Raw genomic sequence first — 20930 nt, forward strand, 5'->3', positions numbered from 1 at the left:
AGTATATGGCAGTGTGTGGCAGTGTGTGACAGTGTGTGGCAGCATATGGCAGTGTGTGACAGTATATGTCAGTGTGTGGCAGTATATGTCAGTGTGTGGCAGTATATGGCAGTGTGTTGCAGCGTGTGGCAGTATATGGCAGTGTGTGGCAGTGTGTGGCAGTATATGTCAGTGTGTGACAGTATATGGCAGTGTGTTGCAGCGTGTGGCAGTGTGTGGCAGTATATGTCAGTGTGTGACAGTATATGGCAGTGTGTTGCAGCGTGTGGCAGTGTGTGGCAGCGTGTGGCAGTATATGTTAGTGTGTAGCAGTATATGGCAGCGTGTGGCAGTTTATGGCAGCGTGTTGCAGCGTGTGGCAGTGAGTGGTAGTGTGTGGCAGCGTGTGGCAGTGTGTGGCAGCGTGTGGCAGTGAGTGGTAGTGTGTAGCAGTATATGGCAGCGTGTGGCAGCGTGTGGCAGTATATGGCAGCGTGTGGCAGTATATGGCAGCGTGTGGCAGTATATGGCAGCGTGTTGCAGCGTGTGGCAGCGTGTGGCAGTGAGTGGTAGTGTGTGGCAGCGTGTGGCAGTGTGTGGCAGCGTGTGGCAGTGAGTGGTAGTGTGTAGCAGTATATGGCAGCATGTGGCAGCGTGTGGCAGCGTGTGGCAGTATATGGCAGCGTGTGGCAGTGAGTGGTAGTGTGTGGCAGTGTGTGGTAGTGTGTGGCAGTGTGTGGTAGTGTGTGGCAGTGTGTGGTAGTGTGTGGCAGTGAGTGGTAGTGTGTGGCAGTGTGTGGTAGTATATGGCAGCGTGTGGCAGCGTGTGGCAGTATATGGCAGCGTGTGGCAGTGAGTGGTAGTGTGTGGCAGTGAGTGGTAGTGTGTGGCAGTGTGTGGTAGTGTGTGGCAGTGTGTGGTAGTGTGTGGCAGTGTGTGGTAGTGTGTTGCAGCGTGTGACAGCGTGTGGCAGTATATGGCAGTGTGTGGCAGTGTGTGACAGTGTGTGGCAGCATATGGCAGTGTGTGACAGTATATGTCAGTGTGTGGCAGTATATGGCAGTGTGTTGCAGCGTGTGGCAGTATATGGCAGTGTGTGGCAGTGTGTGGCAGCATATGGCAGTGTGTGACAGTATATGTCAGTGTGTGACACTATATGGCAGTGTGTTGCAGCGTGTGGCAGTGTGTTGCAGCGTGTGGCAGTGTGTGGCAGCGTGTGGCAGTATATGTTAGTGTGTAGCAGTATATGGCAGCGTGTTGCAGCGTGTGGCAGTGAGTGGTAGTGCGTGGCAGCGTGTGGCAGTGTGTGGCAGCGTGTGGCAGTGAGTGGTAGTGTGTAGCAGTATATGGCAGCGTGTGGCAGTATATGGCAGTGTGTTGCAGCGTGTGGCTGTGTGTGGCAGCGTGTGGCAGTATATGTTAGTGTGTAGCAGTATATGGCAGCGTGTTGCAGCGTGTGGCAGTGAGTGGTAGTGTGTGGCAGTGTGTGGTAGTGTGTGGTGAGCTGCTGGGCGGGTGTGTGTGTGTGCGGGTGGTGTTTATGCTGGAGAGCTGTTGGCGCGTGGCCATGGCAGCGCAGGACGAGGGATTATATCTTTGTGTCGGCTGTCAGACAGCGTGACAGCCAGGCTAAATATATCTAACATATATCAACAAACCTGAAATTCAGGAGAAACAAGGTGCAGAACGACACCTCACACACACACACACACGTTTAAACAAAACACACACACACACACACACACTCACATGGCCATGCCGAACTGCTCCAGCCACTTCTTCTTCAGCTCTTTGGTTTTGAAGAAGAACTCGAAGCCGCTCTGACCCTGATTGTGCGTGAGGTAGAATCCGTACGACCACTGCAACACATAACACACACACTCACATCTGACCTACGTTCACCCATTGCTGACACCGGTGTGCAAAAGCACACACTCACTGACAACAGATCATAACAGGGGTTCTGAACTGGTCTCAGCCTGGAACCCACATTTCCTCCACATTTCCTCCACATTTCCTCCACATTTCCTCCACATTTCCTCATGGTCATTAAGACGAGAACCAAAAAAAAAAAAAAAAAGCCTTCAAAAACACATTTATACATACATATATGCATGAGACATACACTACATGAGAACTACATACAGTATATTAAAAAAAGTTACTACAGTAAAATTAAATATTAAAACTGCAGAAAATAAATACCAGGCTGCAAAATTACAATGTCTCTTTTCCCCACAATATAAAAGACAAATAAATATTGCAATTATTACAAATCATTGCCTAATTATTACTCAAACAGAAACAAGTTTATTATTTTGCAATCAGAACAGTGAACGCTTATCTCTTATTATTGCAAAAAAAGTTGTAATATTTTAATATATTGCTGTTTTTCATATATCATTAAATATATCATTAAATCAATTTAATTGAAGATCTCTTTAATTGATTTAATTGATCCATCCATCCATCCATGCTAGTGGTTGCTTTGGTTTACCATCTGTCTGTCTGTCTGTCTGTCTGTCTCTCTCTCTCTGTTATAAATGACTGATCTTGACAGTTAGTAATTAAGCCCTAGTGAGGCAGTGTGTGATGTATCATTACAAACGACATCTTGTTTCCTGATTTAGCCTCTGTGTGTGTGTGTGTGTGTTTCATTGTTTATAAGGAAACACCATCTGTGGCTGTGAAAGCTATTCACTGCTCATACAGAGAGAGAGAGAGAGAGAGAGAGAGAGAGAGAGAGAGAGAGAGAGAGCTGATTACAGCAGAGAAACATAACATTTATTTTTATTTTTGATTTTTTATTTAACTAAATAAAGATTTTTTTGCATTGTCCATATATTATATAAAAATAATTTTTTTTCTTCAAATGTTTTATATTGTGTTCTTATGTTCTCAGTTCATTATTATTCATTTGACTATGTCTTATCTTTTTTTTTTATATAAATTAATTTATACTTTTTATGTGTGAATTTGTTTTTATGGTCTTTTAGAATCTATTTTATTCATATATATTAAATTTTGATGTAAAATGTATATTTCTTTAATTTTTTTTTACTATTTTATTCCTTATTATTTCTAATTTCTTATTAAATGTTTTCAATTCCTTGTATACTATAAGTGTAATTGATTGATTAGCTTTTACTTTATTTCATTTCATTTTTAGCGTTCCACCTTAAATGCTGCAGCCACTGCCATCTGTTACACCATCATTTAAGGTGGAACAGGAAAGTTAGTTAGCTAGCTAGCTACTTAGACAAACTACTAGCAATCTTTTTTATGCTTGTTATGAAGAATTTGGCCATAAAACATTAAAATTACACATTAAACTATGGTAAAATAAAAGTGCTAATTGTCACTAAAATACTGAAATTTATAGGTTTATTTGTTCACATTTCAAATCACCTTAAGCATCAAAAAAACTATTTTAAACCATCTCAAACCAGCTACCTGCAAAATCTGGTCTTCATCTGGATATATCAGTAGAGCACAGCAGGGAATCTACCTGATGACATCATTCTAAACAGGAAGTGAGGGGGTGGAGTAACGCTCACCTTCCTGTTCTCCTTGTCTGAGGTGGGGTTGTTGGTGATTTTGAAGTTGTGGAGGTCGATCACCTCCTTCATTTCATACACATCTCCTCTCCTCTTACACACGATCACCGCCACGTCGAACAGGAAGATGTGCCTGAACAAACCAGAGACACACACAGACTCATCTTCAGTCTGATTATCTCACACCTCATACACTAACCTCACAGTCATAAACACACTCCAGTACACACCTACACAACACCAACTCTATATAAACCTAAAACACACAGCCTGTACAAACTGAACATACACACAACCTGACGGAGCTCTGCAGTCTGACCAATCCACTGCTCTTATCTGACTTAGTTTAAATCAGTTCAGATCAGTTTGGCTCTGTTTGGTTTGGTCTTATTTTGGTTTGATTGGTGAGGGTTGGGTATGGTCTGGCTTGTATTGGTTTGGGTTGGTTAGAGTTTGGTTTGGTTTGGGTTGTTGAGGGTTTAGTATGGTTAGATTTAATTTGGTTGGAGTTTTAAATAGTCTGGCTTCATCTGGGTTGGTGAGGACCTAATACATTCTTGCTTGGTGTGGTTAGGGTTTTTTATATGGTCTAGCTTGATTTGGTTGGGGTTTGTTATGTTCTGGCTTGGTTTGGTTTTAAATGGTGAGGGTCTGGTATGTTATGGCTTAGTTTGGGTTGAAGCAGGTTTGGTATGTTCTGCTTGGTTGTGTTTGGCTTGGTTTGGGTCAGGCATGGTATTGCTTGATTTGGTTCAGGTTTTAAAAAGTCTGGTTTCAATTAGGTTAGGGTCTGGCTTGGACTGACTTGGTTTGGTTTGGCCTGGACTTTTGTGGTCTGGCATGGTTTGGGATGGTGAGGGTTTAGTTTGGTCTGGCTTGGTTTGGTTTGGGCTAGTTAGGGTTTGGTTAGGTTTGATTTGGTTGGAGTTTTAAATAGTCTGGCTTTGTTTGGGTTGGCAAGGGCTTGGTATGTTCTTGCTTGTTTTGGTAAGGGTTTGGTCTGGTCTGGTTTGAATTGGTTGGGGATTAGTATGGTCTGGCTGATTTGGTTCAGGTTTAAAATGGTCTGGTTTCAATTGAGTTAGTGAGAGTTTGGTCTGCCTTGGTTTGGTTTGCTTAGGGTCTGCCTTGGTATGCTTTGGGTTTGTTATGGTCCTGCTTGGTATGGTCTGACTTGGATTGGGATGGTGAAGGTTTGGCATGTTCCTGCTTGGTTTGGTTTGGTTTGCCCTGGAGTTTTATAGACTAGCATATTTTGGGTTGGTGAGGGCTTGGTATTGTCAGGTTTGCTTTGGTTTAGAGTGTTTGTATTGGGTTAGTGAGGGTCTGGATTGCATTGGTGAGGGTTTGGATTGGGTAATTTAGAATTTGGTTTGGGTTAGTTAGGGTTTGGATTGGGTAAGTTAGGGTTTGGATTGGGTTAGTTAGGGTTTGGATTGGGTTGGTTAGTGTTTGGTATGGTCTGGCTTGGCTTGGTTAAGTTTAAGTTGGTGAGGGTTTGGTTTGGGTTAGTTAGGGTTTGGTTTGGGTTGGTTAGGTTCTTTGTTGTGTAGCATTCGACATCCTGGCCTCACTTCCTTTTGCTCTTGAATGTAATCAAATTTTTAATGCTATGATCTCACAGAAAATCTAGACAGTAGAGACAGTTACTCAAACAAAAGCAGGAGAAACTCTTTTTAATTTCAGAAGAAACAGAGCAGGTGTTCCTATACCTTAGTTTGAATAGAGAACTCAACAGAAGAGAAAGAGAAAGAAGCCGCTTTTTTGTTGACCCCGTGGTGTGTGTGTGTGTGTGTTATCTTATGTGTTTATGTTTCTTTTTGTATTATTTAGTGTTTGATGTTGTTTTTCTCGGCTGGATCAGCTGACCTGTCCTGTTTGGCTCGTTTGTCCACTGAAGCGACTCGAACCTCCCCGTCTCCTTTAGGCCGACCGTAGTTACTCAGAGACTGATTCTGCAGAAAACAATACCAGATTAAATTACACACACACATACATTATATTAAGATTATATGGTTGGCTGGGATTCCTGCTGGTTGCTAGGGTGTTGCTAAGTGCATTAATTTGTTATATTACAGGTGGTGGTTGCTATGGTAAAGAGTGCAGTAGTTTTGAGATCAGTGCAAATCTGGCATTGCATAGAGTTGCTTGGTGGTTGCTATGATATTACAGGTGGTTGCTATGGTAAAGAGTGCAGTGGTTATGAGATCAGTGCAAATCTGGCATTGCATGGAGTTGCTTGGTGGTTGCTTTGATATTATAGGTGGTTTCTATGGTTCTATGGTAAAGAATGTAGCGGTGTTGAGGTCAGTGCAAATCTGAAATTGCATGGAATTGCTTTTAGTGGTTGCTATGATATTATAGGTGGTCGCTATGGTAAAGAATGCAGTAGTTTTGAGGTCAGTGCAAATCTGGCATTGCATGGAATTGCTTAGTGGTGGCTATGATGTTATAGGTGGTTGTTATGGTAAGGAATGCAGTGGTGTTAAGGTCAGTGTAAATCTGGTGTCCCATGGTGTTGCTTGGTGGTTGCTATGGTAAAGAATGTGATTAGTGCAAATCGGGCATTGCATTGAGTTGCTTTTGGTGGTTGCTATGATATTTTGGGTGGTTGCTATGATAAAAAATGCACTGGTGTTGAGGTCAGCGAAAATATGGCATTGCATAGAGTTGCTTGGTGGTTGCTTTGATATTACAGGCGGTTGCTAAGGCAAAGAATGCAGTTGTATGGTAAACAATGCAGTGCTGTTGAGGTCAGTGCAAATCTGCCATTGCATGGTGTTGCTTGGTGGTTGCTAAGGCTAGTATTACCACCCACAGTGGACAGTGCAGTGCAGTGGGTCATAATATATATTCCACTCTAATAAAAATAACAGTTTTGTACTTTATTAAGAGGAAAAGTTAGTTTTTGAATAATTAATTTAATGGATAGTTTTGTTGAAGAGGAAGAGGATCAGGGGAAAAGAGCTACTTAAAGGATCTCTGTGTGTTTTAATTACTGAAGAACGTCCCGCCAGACCCAACAAACAGGGCTGAATTAGTGCAGAAGTGTGTGTGTGTGAGTGTGTGTGTGTGTGTGTGTGTGTGAGTGTGTGTGTGTGATACCTGAGGGAGGAAACACACTTTTGTAGTCTGATTCACAGAGACTTTAACACTCCAGAACAAACAGGCCTTTATTTGGCTGATTATCAGGAGAGGTGTGTATATATATATATATATATCTGTATGTGTGTGTGTGTATAAATTAGGGGTGGGAATCTTTTACTATCTCACGATTCGATTCGATTCCGATTTTGGGGGCCACGATTCGATTCAAAATCGATTTTTGATTCAAAACGATTTGATTTATAAAAATTTATTGAAAACTTATTGAAAAAAAAGCCTCCAAAATATACACTGGTCCTGGAGAAGGTAATGTGTTACAAAAACAATAAAATGTGCAGGAATGTGGGTCCTCAGTGACAGAGAAATCACTGGGATATCACAATGACGTTAATGAACAATAAATAAATAATAAATAACACTGCTTTATTATAAGGCTACTAGCGGTGGTGTGTAGGTGACGCTGCTGGGCTGATGTGATGATAGCAGTGGAGCGCTAAAGTTCAGGAGCAGCTGCTGATTAACTAGTTAATTTAAGGTCGTTGTATTTCTTCAGAAAGGGGGCAGGAGGTGGAGAAATTAATTCATATTGTCCATTCCTTAATTCCTCTGTGATGAGGAGCTGAAATGAGCTCTGATTAGCTTATTGTATTTTTCCGTTCCGCCTTAAATGCTGCAGCCCGCTGCCACCTGTAGCGTTATTTAAGGTGGAACTGGAAAGTTAGCTTGTTAGCTAGCTAACAGAAACTGAAACTAACTACTAGCGATCTTTTTTATGCTTGTTATGAAGCATTCTGCCATAAAACATTAAAACTACACGTTAATCTAAGGTAATATAGTGCTTGTTCTGCCATCTTACCGGTGATTCTCATACACCTACGCTCTGTGTGGGTCTGACGGTAAGTTCAAACTGCAGCGGCCACGGTCGCTTTGGGCAGTGGGAGGCGGAGCGAAAAACGCTTCGTGCCGCTGCAGTGTGAACTTACCGTGAGGGGTAGGGCCAAGGGAAGAAATGGGATTGGACCTTAGAATCGATTTTGGGACATTTTAAATCGATTCTGAATCGTAGTAAATGAGAATCAAGATTCTTATGTGAATCGATTTTTTGGCACACCTCTAGTATAAATATGTTTATTATTTTTACTGCATGGCTTTAAACAATACAATATACAGTGAATAGCTCTATTTGAGTAATGTTGTAATTCATATTATGAGAAGTTAAAACTACTCAACTAAATAAAGATAAAATGAATGTCAGTCAATCCAAAACATTTGAGGCGCAAACACCATCAAAAACGTTATGATGAAACTGGCACTCATCAGTAGCGCCCCGGGAAAGGAAGAGCGAGAGTTTCCACTGTTGTACAGGATATGTTAATCAAAGTTACCAGCCTCAGAAACCACGATTAACAGCTCAGTGTGTGTGTGTGTGTGTGTGTGTGTGTGTGTGTGTGATTTACCAGGTTCTCTATAGATTTCTGATACTGGTCGATCTCTCTCAGCGTCTCGTTGTCTCTCTTCACCTCATTTACATACTGAGCCAGGTCCTGCAGGAGTAACACACACACACACACACACACACACACACAGTATTAATACTATTTATATTAGATATTACACATTAATATTCCTACTGTTTTTGGCACTGCCACTACTACTACTACCAGTACTACTACTACAAACTACTACTATTAGTACAATTCCACTACTAATACTACTAATGTTAATAATACTACTACTTCTAGTATTGCTATTACTACTGCTGCTAGTATTACTACTTCTAATATTACTATTGCTATTAGTACTACTACTATTACAAATTTTACTACTACTACTGATTCTGCAACTACTATTCTACTAGTTACTGCTACTTCTAATTATAATACTACTACTATTAGTACTCATTTTATTATTACTATTGCTACTACTACTACTACTACTACTACACATTTTGCTACTAGTACTAATTATACTAGTACTATTACTATTAATTACACTAAAACTACTACTACTAGTATTAATATTACTACTGCTACTAATATTACTAATTCTACTATGACTATTGTTATTAGTACTACTACTAATATTACTAATTCTACTGATTCTACAACTACTATTCTACTAGTTACAACTACTACTAATTATTATACTACTGCTACTAGTAGTACTAATTTTATTACTATTGCTACCAATACTACTACTACACATTTTGCTACAAGTACTAATTCTACTAGCACTATTACTATTAATTACATTAAAACAACTACTAGTAGTACTGATTCTACAAGCACTACTACTAGTAAAACTACTTCTACTACTGCAACTACTAATTCTACAACAAGTACAACTACTTATTCTACGAGTAGTCCACTACTACGATTACTACCAGGAGTACTACTAGTACAACTACTAGTAGTACTAATACTACTCCTACTGATATTGTGGCAAATCTCACGTTTTAGCATGGTTAAGTTTAAGGTACAGCACAAAGATATAATATAATAAGATACCAACATTTCATAACAAACAGAATTGGCAACAACCTCAATAAACTGATTTTACACTAAACAGAGTGTAGTTTAGGAGTAGTGTAAGAGCAGTCTGTGGTTATTAACTCTACAGTGAGTGTAGAGTCTCTGTAGAGGTGTAGAAGCAGAAGCACTGTGTGAGTTTTATCATACATGTTAATATTCAGGCGGAAGGAGCTGATTCTGATTCTTTAAGCGTCCAGGATTTCCTTTCTTACAGAGAAAGGTCACCACTCGCCCTGAGCATCCGAGCGGGAAACCGCCACAACTCAGGCTTTCCAGAAACTCAGAGAGAGAGAGAGAGAGAGAGACAGAGAGAGAGAGAGAGAGAGAGAGAGAGAGAGAGAGTTTTTCTCCATCTCCCGCTGTTCCATTCCCCCAGCATCGCCTCGCTCGCCCCTCATCCATCACGCTCGGCTGGCTAATCAGGTGCTAAAGGAGCTGTTCACGGCACTCCACGCCGATAGCAGGAGCACTTGAGGAGGTTAACCGCGTTAGCCCCACACCCCAATCAATGCTAAGTGGCTAATTTAGCCAAATGAAATCATCACAGCCCCTCCGCGCTAGCAGCTCTCCTCTCCCGACGTGATCCGCCTCAATTACACCGCGCTCACCTGTCAGGACACATTCGCCGCCATCTTGATCATCAGCGAGTCAAGAGCAGCCCCGCATTGATTTTCACAGAGATGACTTCATAGGAAAACACGCCGTCAGACCGGAGGAAAATACGGCCTCAACACGTAAAGACAGAGACAGAGCTGTAGACCTTCAAAAAACGACCTTAAGAACCATCTCAAAAACTATCCTAAAACTACCTTAAAACCACCTCAAAAACCACCTCAAAAACACATCAAGAACATCTTAAAAACGCATCAAAACCAACTCAAAAGCACATTAAAAAACACCTCAAAAACACATCAGAAACACTTCAAAAACACCTCAAAAAAACACCTCAAAAAACATCAAATACACATCAAAAATACCTTAAAAAACATCTCAAAACGACATCGAAAAACACTTCAAAAGTGTATCAAAACGACCTCAAAAAACACCTAAAAGTGTATCAAAACGACCTCAAAAAACACCTCAAAAGCGTATCAAAACGACCTCAAAAAACACCTCAAAAGTGTATCAAAACGACCTTAAAAACACCCCAAACACATGCTCCAAGACACCTCAAACACACTTCAAAACCACCTTAAAAACCATCTCAAAACGACCTCAGAAACACCTCAAATCCACCTTAACACCACCTCAAAAACGACATTAAAAACACTTTAAAAACATCTCAAAACATATTACAAAACATCTCCACACCCACCTCAAAAACACATCACAAAACACTTAAAAACACCTCAAAACAACCTCAAAAACTCCCCCAAAAAAACTCAAAAACACTTTAAGACCACCTTAAAAACACCTAAAAACCACCTAAAAAACTCAAAACCACCTCAAAAACACCTTAAATACACATTGCCTGATTAATTATGGTGAATGGTGGAAAATGATGGAGTATGCTAATGTCTGGAGAGTAATCTCACCTTCATGGCATCCAGAGCTTGGCGCAGGTTGCTCTTTTCCGTGGCATCAGAAGTGTGTTTCACTAATTCCTGTTAAGAGAAGAAAAAGCAGAGTTTAGCACTATGATACAGAATTTACTGCTTTTTATTATTTTTATTGGATATGAGCACTGGATCAGTGAGGAACAGAGCTTTGGGGACACTCAGCAGTTCACTAACATACAGGGCCTCCACAAAATCAGCAGTTGTTCTGATAGTTGTTCTGGGAAGATGTTTCTCCATTCAGTCCAGTGTGAGACGAGCGTTTATCACCATGCTGTCAGTACCCACACTGCCCCTCGCTCCAGTCCATCATCAGAGTGTGCTTTATATTATTGGTTAAATTGTAATATACTGATGGAAAGGGAAATCACAACATGAGTGCAAGCATCAGAGTGTTACAAACTGCACCAATCACATGACCCCGCACACGGTACAAGGAGCGGATAGATAGTAAAGTGCTTAGCTGATCATGGAGTAATCTATGACATAATATATGAAGAAACCGTTTCACAATGTTGCCAGATTGTTTAACTCAACAATAAACAGAATAAAGAAAAAAATGATATTACTGTTCACTTAAATGAGTTGTGAAGGCTCATTCCAGGCGCTGAAGTTTGGATTTTAGCATAGCTAGTTAGCTAACTCTCCTGCTGTCCTTCTTTCTGGCCTTTCTCCACCCTCCTCCAGCTGTTGGAGGTAGGTGGTATCATCACACACCATGGAGATATCAGCCAATAGCATTCGCTGAGGGGAGTGACCCTGATCCCACCCCCCAAAACTGACAAAACCACCCCTTTCTACACTCTCGCGTGCAGAAACTTCACTTAGCGTGCGAGGAGAACTGTGAATTCTATAGAAAAAAACACCAGAGAAAAATATTTTGTTCAGCGTGCACACGATTCCCTTTTTTCAGGTAAATTTACACACGTAACATGTTAAAACACGCAGGTTAATTTTTTTTTCACCTTGTATATTTGCGCCCCCAACTTTTGACACTGATGTGAGGCCATACACCGCACTGTTAAGATACGGATGTGCCAAAGTCAGAGCTCATCTGGCTCTTAAAGGAAATGTCAAGAGACATGTTAATTGGTTTATTTCATGATTTGTCCAAAATTACCCACACTCATAATTAATTAAGAGAATTAGTTCATGCCTTTTTATGTGTTTCGAGCTGCGCATGGCATATTTATTTGTGCCCTCATGATACTAAAGACACATCGACATGTGTGAGATTCGTAATTGAATGGTGCGCTATAGATAAATTGCTAAAATAGGGTCCTCCATCTTTCTGGAACTCAAACACACACTCGCCCATTTATCCACATTCAGGCCTCCGCTACTTAACACTGCTGCAACCCAGCCACACACACCTGCACACAAATAATCAACATGATTACCACACACACACACACACACACACACACTAGCAGTCTCGCCGCCTGACAGAGCTGGAAATGATATCCAGACCAGCGTCAGGGTTTCAAGAATTGAAATGAGAAATAAAACTGCGCTCAGTCTGAGATTGCCTCCGTGCTTCTGGGTGGCGTAAACAAGGCATCCAGGCCGCGTTCAGGGATAAGGAAGACTACACACACACACACACACACACACCGTACACACCCTTCCCTCCTGCCTGATAAATGGCTTCCCTTCGGCCTGCCGGATAGATTGCCAGCCGACAGCAGTCAAATCCCCGCCTCAGTCGAGCTGAACCTGTGTATTATTGTCACCGGCAAGACAGACACCATCTTATTTTTCATCCTCACCCAGTCTGCTCTCACACAAAGCGCGAGAGAGATAGAGAGAGGGATGGCAGACACGCGAGAGAGTGACAGAGTGAGGTATGATATCACAGGTGACACTGATATCTTTATACACCAGTCAAACATAACGTTACAACCATCATCTTGTTTCTACACCTGTTATCAATGAATTATTCTCATATTGTTACAGGCTGTAGTTCTATAATAGTTAGTAACAGGATGTAGTTCTGTATCTGTTTCTCTGTATATATTATTATTATTATCCTGCTCCTTCTTTTCACTCTGTTCTTCAATACTCAGGATTATCATTTGGGTGGTGGGTGGTTATTATTCTCAGCTCTGCAGTGGTAAGCAGTGATTAGCAGTGATTAGCATGGTGGTGGTGTATGAGGTGTTAGTGTGTGTTGTGATGGTACAGTATATGGATCAAATACAGCAGTGCTGCTGGAGTTTTTAAAGGTCTAAGTAAAAAAAAAAAGTGTTCCGGTGATCCGGTATAACACTGCTTTAGTCCGGTGGAGGCGTGTAGCAGCAGGGAGCAACAATAGGATTTCTGCTCTTGCTCATGAATATTCATACATGCAAACATATCGCCTCTGATTGGCTAACAGCACTGCAAGGCAGCAAGGGGGCAGAGAGATGGACAACAGTTAGAAATGTTTTAAAATAAAATAAATAAAGACATTTTTACACTAATAACAGTCTTTACAATGTCATATGTTCCTTTACAACATGTGTAATAATGCCCTGCTAAGTGCAGTTCAGCCACTGACCTAGTCTTAGAGTCTCTGTAAAACACAAAATCCACCGGAGATCCTATTTTAACCTATAGTTACTCACACACAGAGGTGGGTAGTCCAGGTCCAGAAAGTAAAAATCCACCCCAGGGTTTTGTCGGCTGAGCCGCAGCAGAGCTGCCCAGGCAGTTGGAACAAACAAAACCCTGGGGTGATTTTTTTACTTTTAACTAGTGTAAACAGAACTGTTCTAAACATACTCCTTTCTATCTCAATTGTACTTGGCTGGTGGTGTTTTTCCTCCATAGACTAATTCTAACCATTTGTTTCTTAGCTCTGAATTACTGGGTAAAGTATATAAACACTGATGTGTTATTCGCACAAATAACACAGGAATGAACTGCATGCTGTTCCTAGCTCTGTTATTTAGCTCCTATCTGACGAGACGGCGTCACTGCCCGGCTTCAGCTCTGTCTGTGGGTGGTCCCGAGCCGAGGTGGGCGGGGCCATGAATACTAATTTACGGGTCGATGTAGACACGGTGCTTTTCCTCATCGACTCGTTTATTTTTCTGCTGCTAGCTGCTGCAGACAATGAGGAAGACGTTGAGGAAGAGTTTCATCATGTGCAGCATCATAAACAACTCAGAGATACCTATAGTATTTTAGAATACAAAAGAACAAGAAAAAGTGGATTTTTGCAAAAGGACACCTTTAAACACTGTGTTACATTACTCAATGTCCTCCACTATAATGTAAAGGTAATAATGTAACTATGGCTGAAACTGTTGCCACGTAACAGATTTTTCTAGAAAATGAAGTAAAATGTAAAATTTCCAGACTTTGATTACAATTATGCATGTTTTGTTATAACGTGTGTATTGAAACAACACAAAAAAACCCAGAAAAATCCTAAATTGACATAATTTTGACATCATTTTAAAATTGAGTAGGAGTGTCCCTCACTATCTTTGTTTTTTTTGTGTGTTGTTCCAATACACAGAAAGAAAATAGATCTATCTATGTAATGCATTGCTAATATTTCCTGGGGTTTTACTTTATCTCTTCCTATTATATCCTATTTCTTAGAAGGATGCAGAGGCTGCATCACTCGGTGTTTGCCTACTATTATGTTCCATACCTGGCAACCTGGGGTGTGGAAATAAGACTGGGAAATGGTGTCGAAATAAGGAAAAGGGCAGTGGACGGGATCAGAGGCTAAGTAGAACATTGTGGCAGAAGGTTAGCATGTTTTCTTAGTATCTGATGACACATCTTTAAGGGACTAGAAAACACATTGCTCCAGTAAGCTCCTCCTCCAATTACTGTATGGGTCAAACACACAGGTCGTGACCTTTATTCTGTTGGTGGATAAAGGTGATAAAGGTAACCGGGTTAAAAACACGCTGTAAGGAAGTATAATCATTAGGTGTGGAGAGTAGGAAGTGTGTCACGACTATGAGGAAACTCAGAGGAGCTTCTGGGAATTTATGGTTATATAGAAATCAGGCTTCAGTGCAGGAGGAAGAAGAACGCGCGAGTGCTTCCGTCTCTCTTTATTTCTGTTGTTGTTGATAACAATAGCAACTGTTCCCCACACTGCAGACAACTCTCCTCCAATCAAATGAAGCTCTTCATGCATGCATTAATTCTGCATTTACACTGAATTGGATACCATTCATTTTGGAAGGACGCTTGAAGCTGGCGGGGGTTTGGGGGGCGTGGTCAGTCTCAGACGAGGGTTCAGGGAACCCGTCAGTCGAAAACCAGTTGACCAATGGAGATTCAAGGGGAACGCCTTCTTGTAAGCCCCACCCACCCGCGGAAAATGTGCCAAAACTTAGAAGCAAAAAAATGAAGCAGAAGCAAAAGTCTTTAACTGAAAAAAAACAAAAAAAACAGAAAATTTACAAAAACAAAAAAAATAAAAGTGAAGACTGACAAAATCCTAACTAAAATAATTTGAAAATAACTGCAAAGGATAATAAATTAACCAATTATATTTTAAAATATATATTTGCTATAATTTTTTTCTTCTATTAGTTTGCAACATACAATTTTTCCTTTTGATTTTTTAAATTTTGTTTGCAGATTTTATTTTTTTTTTACGTAAAACTTTTGGCACAAAATTCACTCCATAAGTTTGAGTGAAGTTTCTCCAGCACTTAGCCTGTGTTCACACTAGAACGTGACGAGTCGCTTGTGTCGGAAAAAGGACCTAAAAATGTTTTATTGCTTCAATGGTCCTAAAAAAACATTTATTAAATGTGTGTTTGTATTAAATATGTATTTGTTAACTAAATTAAGATCACTAAAATGGTTAAAAATAAATTGATTTTAATAAAACATGGTGGATGTTGGCTACTTAATTGTGCAGCTATGATTCCTGATTTTGCGAGACTCAGAAATGTGAAAGGAACCAAAAGTTTAAAGAACAGAAGCTTCGAACTGCGAAGGACCTCGGAGTGCCTTGTATGTGATTGGTCCAAAGTCCAAATGCTAGAAGCCAATCAGGTTAGAATGTTGCTTCACTGCATCATAATAATTTATTTGCATTATTCGCATGTTGTGGCGACAAATAGCGCCCTGCCATAGGAAATGAATGGTCACTTGTTGTGTTGTTGCTTTCCTGTGTAGCTGGGTGTAAGGCTGGGTGCAGCAGCATTAGCATTAGCCACTAACCACAGCGCTAGCGAGACGTAAACGCCACACGATAGCACTCGACTAAGGAACCAATCCAATTTACTTGCTTTTGAACGGCGAAAAGATCTAATGCTGTGGTTAGCGGCGCTAAAGCTAATGCTGCTGCTCCAGCCTTAGCGCTGGATAAACTTTACTATTACTGAAGACTCACCCTTATAACGCTTATATACTTCAGTGGAGTGACTTTACTGCTGCTTAATACCTGACTGATAGAGTTTATACATAAAAAACACCAGAGTATAAAGGTTACCGTCGCTTTTTGAGTATCCATCTCTCTCCTTCTATATTTCTCTCTCTCTTTCTATATCTCTCTTTCAATTTTTTTCTTTTCATCTCTCTCAAACTCTCTTTTTCTATATCTCTTTTTATTATGGAGAGAGAGATGGAAAGATAAAGAGAGAACGAAAGAGTTCTTTCTCTGTCTCTTGCCATCTCTCTCCATCTCTCTCTCCATCACTCCCTTCATCACTCCCTTCATCACTCCCTTCATCACTCTGACTTTTTCTCTCACATTTTATTTCTTTTTCCATCTCTCTCCTTCCATTTTTTTCTCTCTTTCATCTCTCTTTCTTTCTCTCTCTTTCCATCTTACTCTCTTCATCATGCTCTCACTTTTTTCTCACACCCTATTTCTCTTTCCATCTCTCTCTTTCAATCTCTCTTCACCTCTCTCCATGTCTTTCCATTTCTCACTTTCTGTATCTCTTTCTATCTCTCTTTCTTTCAATTTCTTTTTCTTTCACCTCTCTCTCCATCACTCTCTCACTTTTTCTCACACTTTATTTCTTTTTTCATCTCTTTCTCCATCTCTCTCTGTGTTTCTCTCTGTTTTCTCTTTCTGTCTCTTTCTCTTTTTATTTATTTGGCTCATTTGTCTCACTCTCTGTCTCTCTCTATCTTTCCCGATATCACTTTCACTTATTCTTTATCACATTTTATTTATTTTTTCCACATCCCTGTTCCTCCTGTTCTCTCCATCTCTCAATTCATCTCACTTCATCTCTCTCTCTCTCTCTCTCTCTCTCTTTCTCTCTCTCTCTCTCTCTCTCTCTCTTTCTCTCTCTCTCTCTCTCTTTCTCTCTCTCTCTCTCTCTCTCTCTCTCTCTCTCTCTCTCTCTCTCTCTCTCTCTGGTGTTTTCTGCAGCCCTTAATACCTGACTGATAGAGTTTATACATAAAAAACACCAGAGTATAAAGGTTATCGTCGCTTTTTGGGAAAATTAAAATATTTTTAAGTGCATGTTTGTTGCTAAAGACGATAGAGTTCCAGTCAGTATCCGTCCCGGTTTCGTGTTTCCGACAGCTCTTTAATAACAGGTAATGGTGTCTGGCTGATGGAGGACCTGGATGGCAGGTGATTGGTTGAAACGACCGTCCTGCTTCTCTCAGTCCTGAAGAATGATGGAGGTGGAGAGTGTGTTGGTGTTTGAGCCGCCGCTCTTAACTCTCTCTACAGTCTGTTTAGTTCTCTCTGCCATTTCTGGTCACGATCCTGTCTCACTCTTCCTCCTGTTCTCTCTCTCTCTTTTCTCTCTCTCTCTCTCTATTTTTTTTCTGAGGATTCCTCCACTGGAGCAGAGAGAGCCGTCATACGCTGTCCTGCTCTTTACAGGGGCGGGATGGACAGACTTCCCTTTCACTCTTTCTCTCTCTCTCTCTATTTGTATGTCTATCAATCATTCATTCTCTCTTTCTTCCTCCATCTCTCTGTTTTAATCTATGACTCTCTCTTATTCATTCCCAAATCTATGTCTCTCTCATTTCTCCTCTCTCTTTTTCTCATTACTCGCTCTCTCTCTTGTTTTTATTTCTCCTCCCATTTCTCTCTCTATATCTCTCTCTTTCCATCTCTCCAGCTGTTGCTCTTTCTATCTATTTCCTTTTTAATCTTTCTATACTTCCTTCTCTCTCTCCTTATATCTCTCTTTCTATCTCTTTTTCATCTTCCTCTCCATCACTCTTTTACTTTTTCTCTTACACTGCATTTCTTTTTTCTCTCTATTTCTGTCTATCATTCATTCTCTCTTTCTTCCTCCCTCTCTCTGTTTTTATCTAAGACTCTCTCCCATTCATTCTTAAACCTGTGTCTCGCTCATTCCTCCTCTCTCTCTCTCTCTCTCTCTCTCTCTCTCTCTCTCTCTCTCTCTCTCACTCTCTATTACTCTCAATTTCATTTCTCTCTATATCTCTCTCTTTCTCATCTTTCTCTTACCATTTATTCCTCTTTTCATCTCTTTCCAGCTCTCTTTCCATGTCTGTCACTTATTCCATCTCTCTCCCTTCTCATCTCTTTCATCTCTCTCTCTCCATCACTCTGTTTTTCTCTCATAGGTTTTTTTTATTTTTTCATCTGTCTTTTTCCATCTCTGTTCTTCTGTCTCTTTCATCTCTCTCTCTCTTCATAACGTTCACTTTTTCTCTCACACTTATTTTCTTATTCTATCTCTCTCTCTCTCTCTCTGTTTTCTCTCTCTCTCTCTCTCTCTCTCTCTCTCTCTTTATCTGTGTTTCTCTCTGTTTTCTCTCTCTCTCTTTCTATTTATTTGTCTTGACTGTCTCCCGATCTTTTTATTTTTACTTTTTTCTCACACTTTATTTCTTTTTCCATCTTCTTTCCTTTTTCTTATTTTTCTCTTTCTCTCTGTCTTTCCATCTCTCTCCTTCTATATTTCTCTCTCTCTTTCTATATCTCTCTTTCTATTTTTTTCTTTTCATCTCTCTCAAACTCTCTTTTTCTATATCTCTTTTTATTATGGAGAGAGAGATGAAAAGATAAAGAGAGAACGAAAGAGTTCTTTCTCTGTCTCTTGCCATCTCTCTCCATCTCTCTCTCCATCACTCCCTTCATCACTCCCTTCATCACTCCCTTCATCACTCCCTTCATCACTCCCTTCATCACTCTGACTTTTTCTCTCACATTTTATTTCTTTTTCCATCTCTCTCCTTCCATTTTTTTCTCTCTTTCATCTCTCTTTCTTTCTCTCTCTTTCCATCTTACTCTCTTCATCATGCTCTCACTTTTTTCTCACACCCTATTTCTCTTTCCATCTCTCTCTTTCAATCTCTCTTCACCTCTCTCCATGTCTTTCCATTTCTCACTTTCTGTATCTCTTTCTATCTCTCTTTCTTTCAATTTCTTTTTCTTTCACCTCTCTCTCCATCACTCTCTCACTTTTTCTCACACTTTATTTCTTTTTTCATCTCTTTCTCCATCTCTCTCTGTGTTTCTCTCTGTTTTCTCTTTCTGTCTCTTTCTCTTTTTATTTATTTGGCTCATTTGTCTCACTCTCTGTCTCTCTCTATCTTTCCCGATATCACTTTCACTTATTCTTTATCACATTTTATTTATTTTTTCCACATCCCTGTTCCTCCTGTTCTCTCCATCTCTCAATTCATCTCACTTCATCTCTCTCTCTCTCTCTCTCTCTCTTTCTCTCTCTCTCTCTGGTGTATTCTGCAGCCCTTAATACCTGACTGATAGAGTTTATACATAAAAAACACCAGAGTATAAAGGTTACCGTCGCTTTTTGGGAAAATTAAAATATTTTTAAGTGCATGTTTGTTGCTAAAGACGATAGAGTTCCAGTCAGTATCCGTCCCGGTTTCGTGTTTCCGACAGCTCTTTAATAACAGGTAATGGTGTCTGGCTGATGGAGGACCTGGATGGCAGGTGATTGGTTGAAACGACCGTCCTGCTTCTCTCAGTCCTGAAGAATGATGGAGGTGGAGAGTGTGTTGGTGTTTGAGCCGCCGCTCTTAACTCTCTCTACAGTCTGTTTAGTTCTCTCTGCCATTTCTGGTCACGACCCTGTCTCACTCTTCCTCCTGTTCTCTCTCTCTCTTTTCTCTCTCTCTCTCTCTATTTTTTTTCTGAGGATTCCTCCACTGGAGCAGAGAGAGCCGTCATACGCTGTCCTGCTCTTTACAGGGGCGGGATGGACAGACTTCCCTTTCACTCTTTCTCTCTCTCTCTCTATTTGTATGTCTATCAATCATTCATTCTCTCTTTCTTCCTCCCTCTCTCTGTTTTAATCTATGACTCTCTCTTATTCATTCCCAAATCTATGTCTCTCTCATTTCTCCTCTCTCTTTTTCTCATTACTCGCTCTCTCTCTTGTTTTTATTTCTCCTCCCATTTCTCTCTCTATATCTCTCTCTTTCCATCTCTCCAGCTGTTGCTCTTTCTATCTATTTCCTTTTTAATCTTTCTATACTTCCTTCTCTCTCTCCTTATATCTCTCTTTCTATCTCTTTTTCATCTTCCTCTCCATCACTCTTTTACTTTTTCTCTTACACTGCATTTCTTTTTTCTCTCTATTTCTGTCTATCATTCATTCTCTCTTTCTTTCTCCCTCTCTCTGTTTTTATCTAAGACTCTCTCCCATTCATTCTTAAACCTGTGTCTCGCTCATTCCTCCTCTCTCTCTCTCTCTCTCTCTCTCTCTCTCTCTCTCTCTCACTCTCTATTACTCTCAATTTCATTTCTCTCTATATCTCTCTCTTTCTCATCTTTCTCTTACCATTTATTCCTCTTTTCATCTCTTTCCAGCTCTCTTTCCATGTCTGTCACTTATTCCATCTCTCTCCCTTCTCATCTCTTTCATCTCTCTCTCTCCATCACTCTGTTTTTCTCTCATAGGTTTTTTTTATTTTTTCATCTGTCTTTTTCCATCTCTGTTCTTCTGTCTCTTTCATCTCTCTCTCTCTTCATAACGTTCACTTTTTCTCTCACACTTATTTTCTTATTCTATCTCTCTCTCTCTCTCTCTCTCTCCGTTTTCTCTCTCTCTCTCTCTCTTTATCTGTGTTTCTCTCTGTTTTCTCTCTCTCTCTTTCTATTTATTTGTCTTGACTGTCTCCCCATCTTTTTATTTTTACTTTTTTCTCACACTTTATTTCTTTTTCCATCTTCTTTCCTTTTTCTTATTTTTCTCTTTCTCTCTGTCTTTCCATCTCTCTCCTTCTATATTTCTCTCTCTTTCTATATCTCTCTTTCT

The 20930-nt window shown here is 40.3% G+C and overlaps 1 protein-coding gene across 3 annotated transcripts in view; it reads right to left on the reverse strand.

Moving 5' to 3' along the window:
* Positions 1-20930, reverse strand: part of LOC103022015 (guanine nucleotide exchange factor VAV3) — a 228910-nt gene that overhangs the window by 116196 nt on the left and 91784 nt on the right. For all 3 annotated transcript variants that reach the window (XR_007439653.1, XM_049480878.1, XM_049480877.1), the window contains exons 11-15: positions 10708-10776; positions 8099-8185; positions 5406-5491; positions 3537-3669; positions 1729-1838 (exon numbers count right to left, since the gene is read on the reverse strand). Coding sequence is in view for 2 of the 3 variants with exons in the window: in XM_049480878.1 (XP_049336835.1) it covers positions 1729-1838; positions 3537-3669; positions 5406-5491; positions 8099-8185; positions 10708-10776 (485 nt within the window). In the remaining variant the exon portion in view is untranslated. The remainder of the gene's footprint in view (positions 1-1728; positions 1839-3536; positions 3670-5405; positions 5492-8098; positions 8186-10707; positions 10777-20930) is intronic.

Source organism: Astyanax mexicanus, chromosome 6, assembly GCF_023375975.1.
Source record: "Astyanax mexicanus isolate ESR-SI-001 chromosome 6, AstMex3_surface, whole genome shotgun sequence".
In the NCBI taxonomy this organism is placed as follows: Eukaryota; Metazoa; Chordata; class Actinopteri; order Characiformes; family Acestrorhamphidae; genus Astyanax; species Astyanax mexicanus.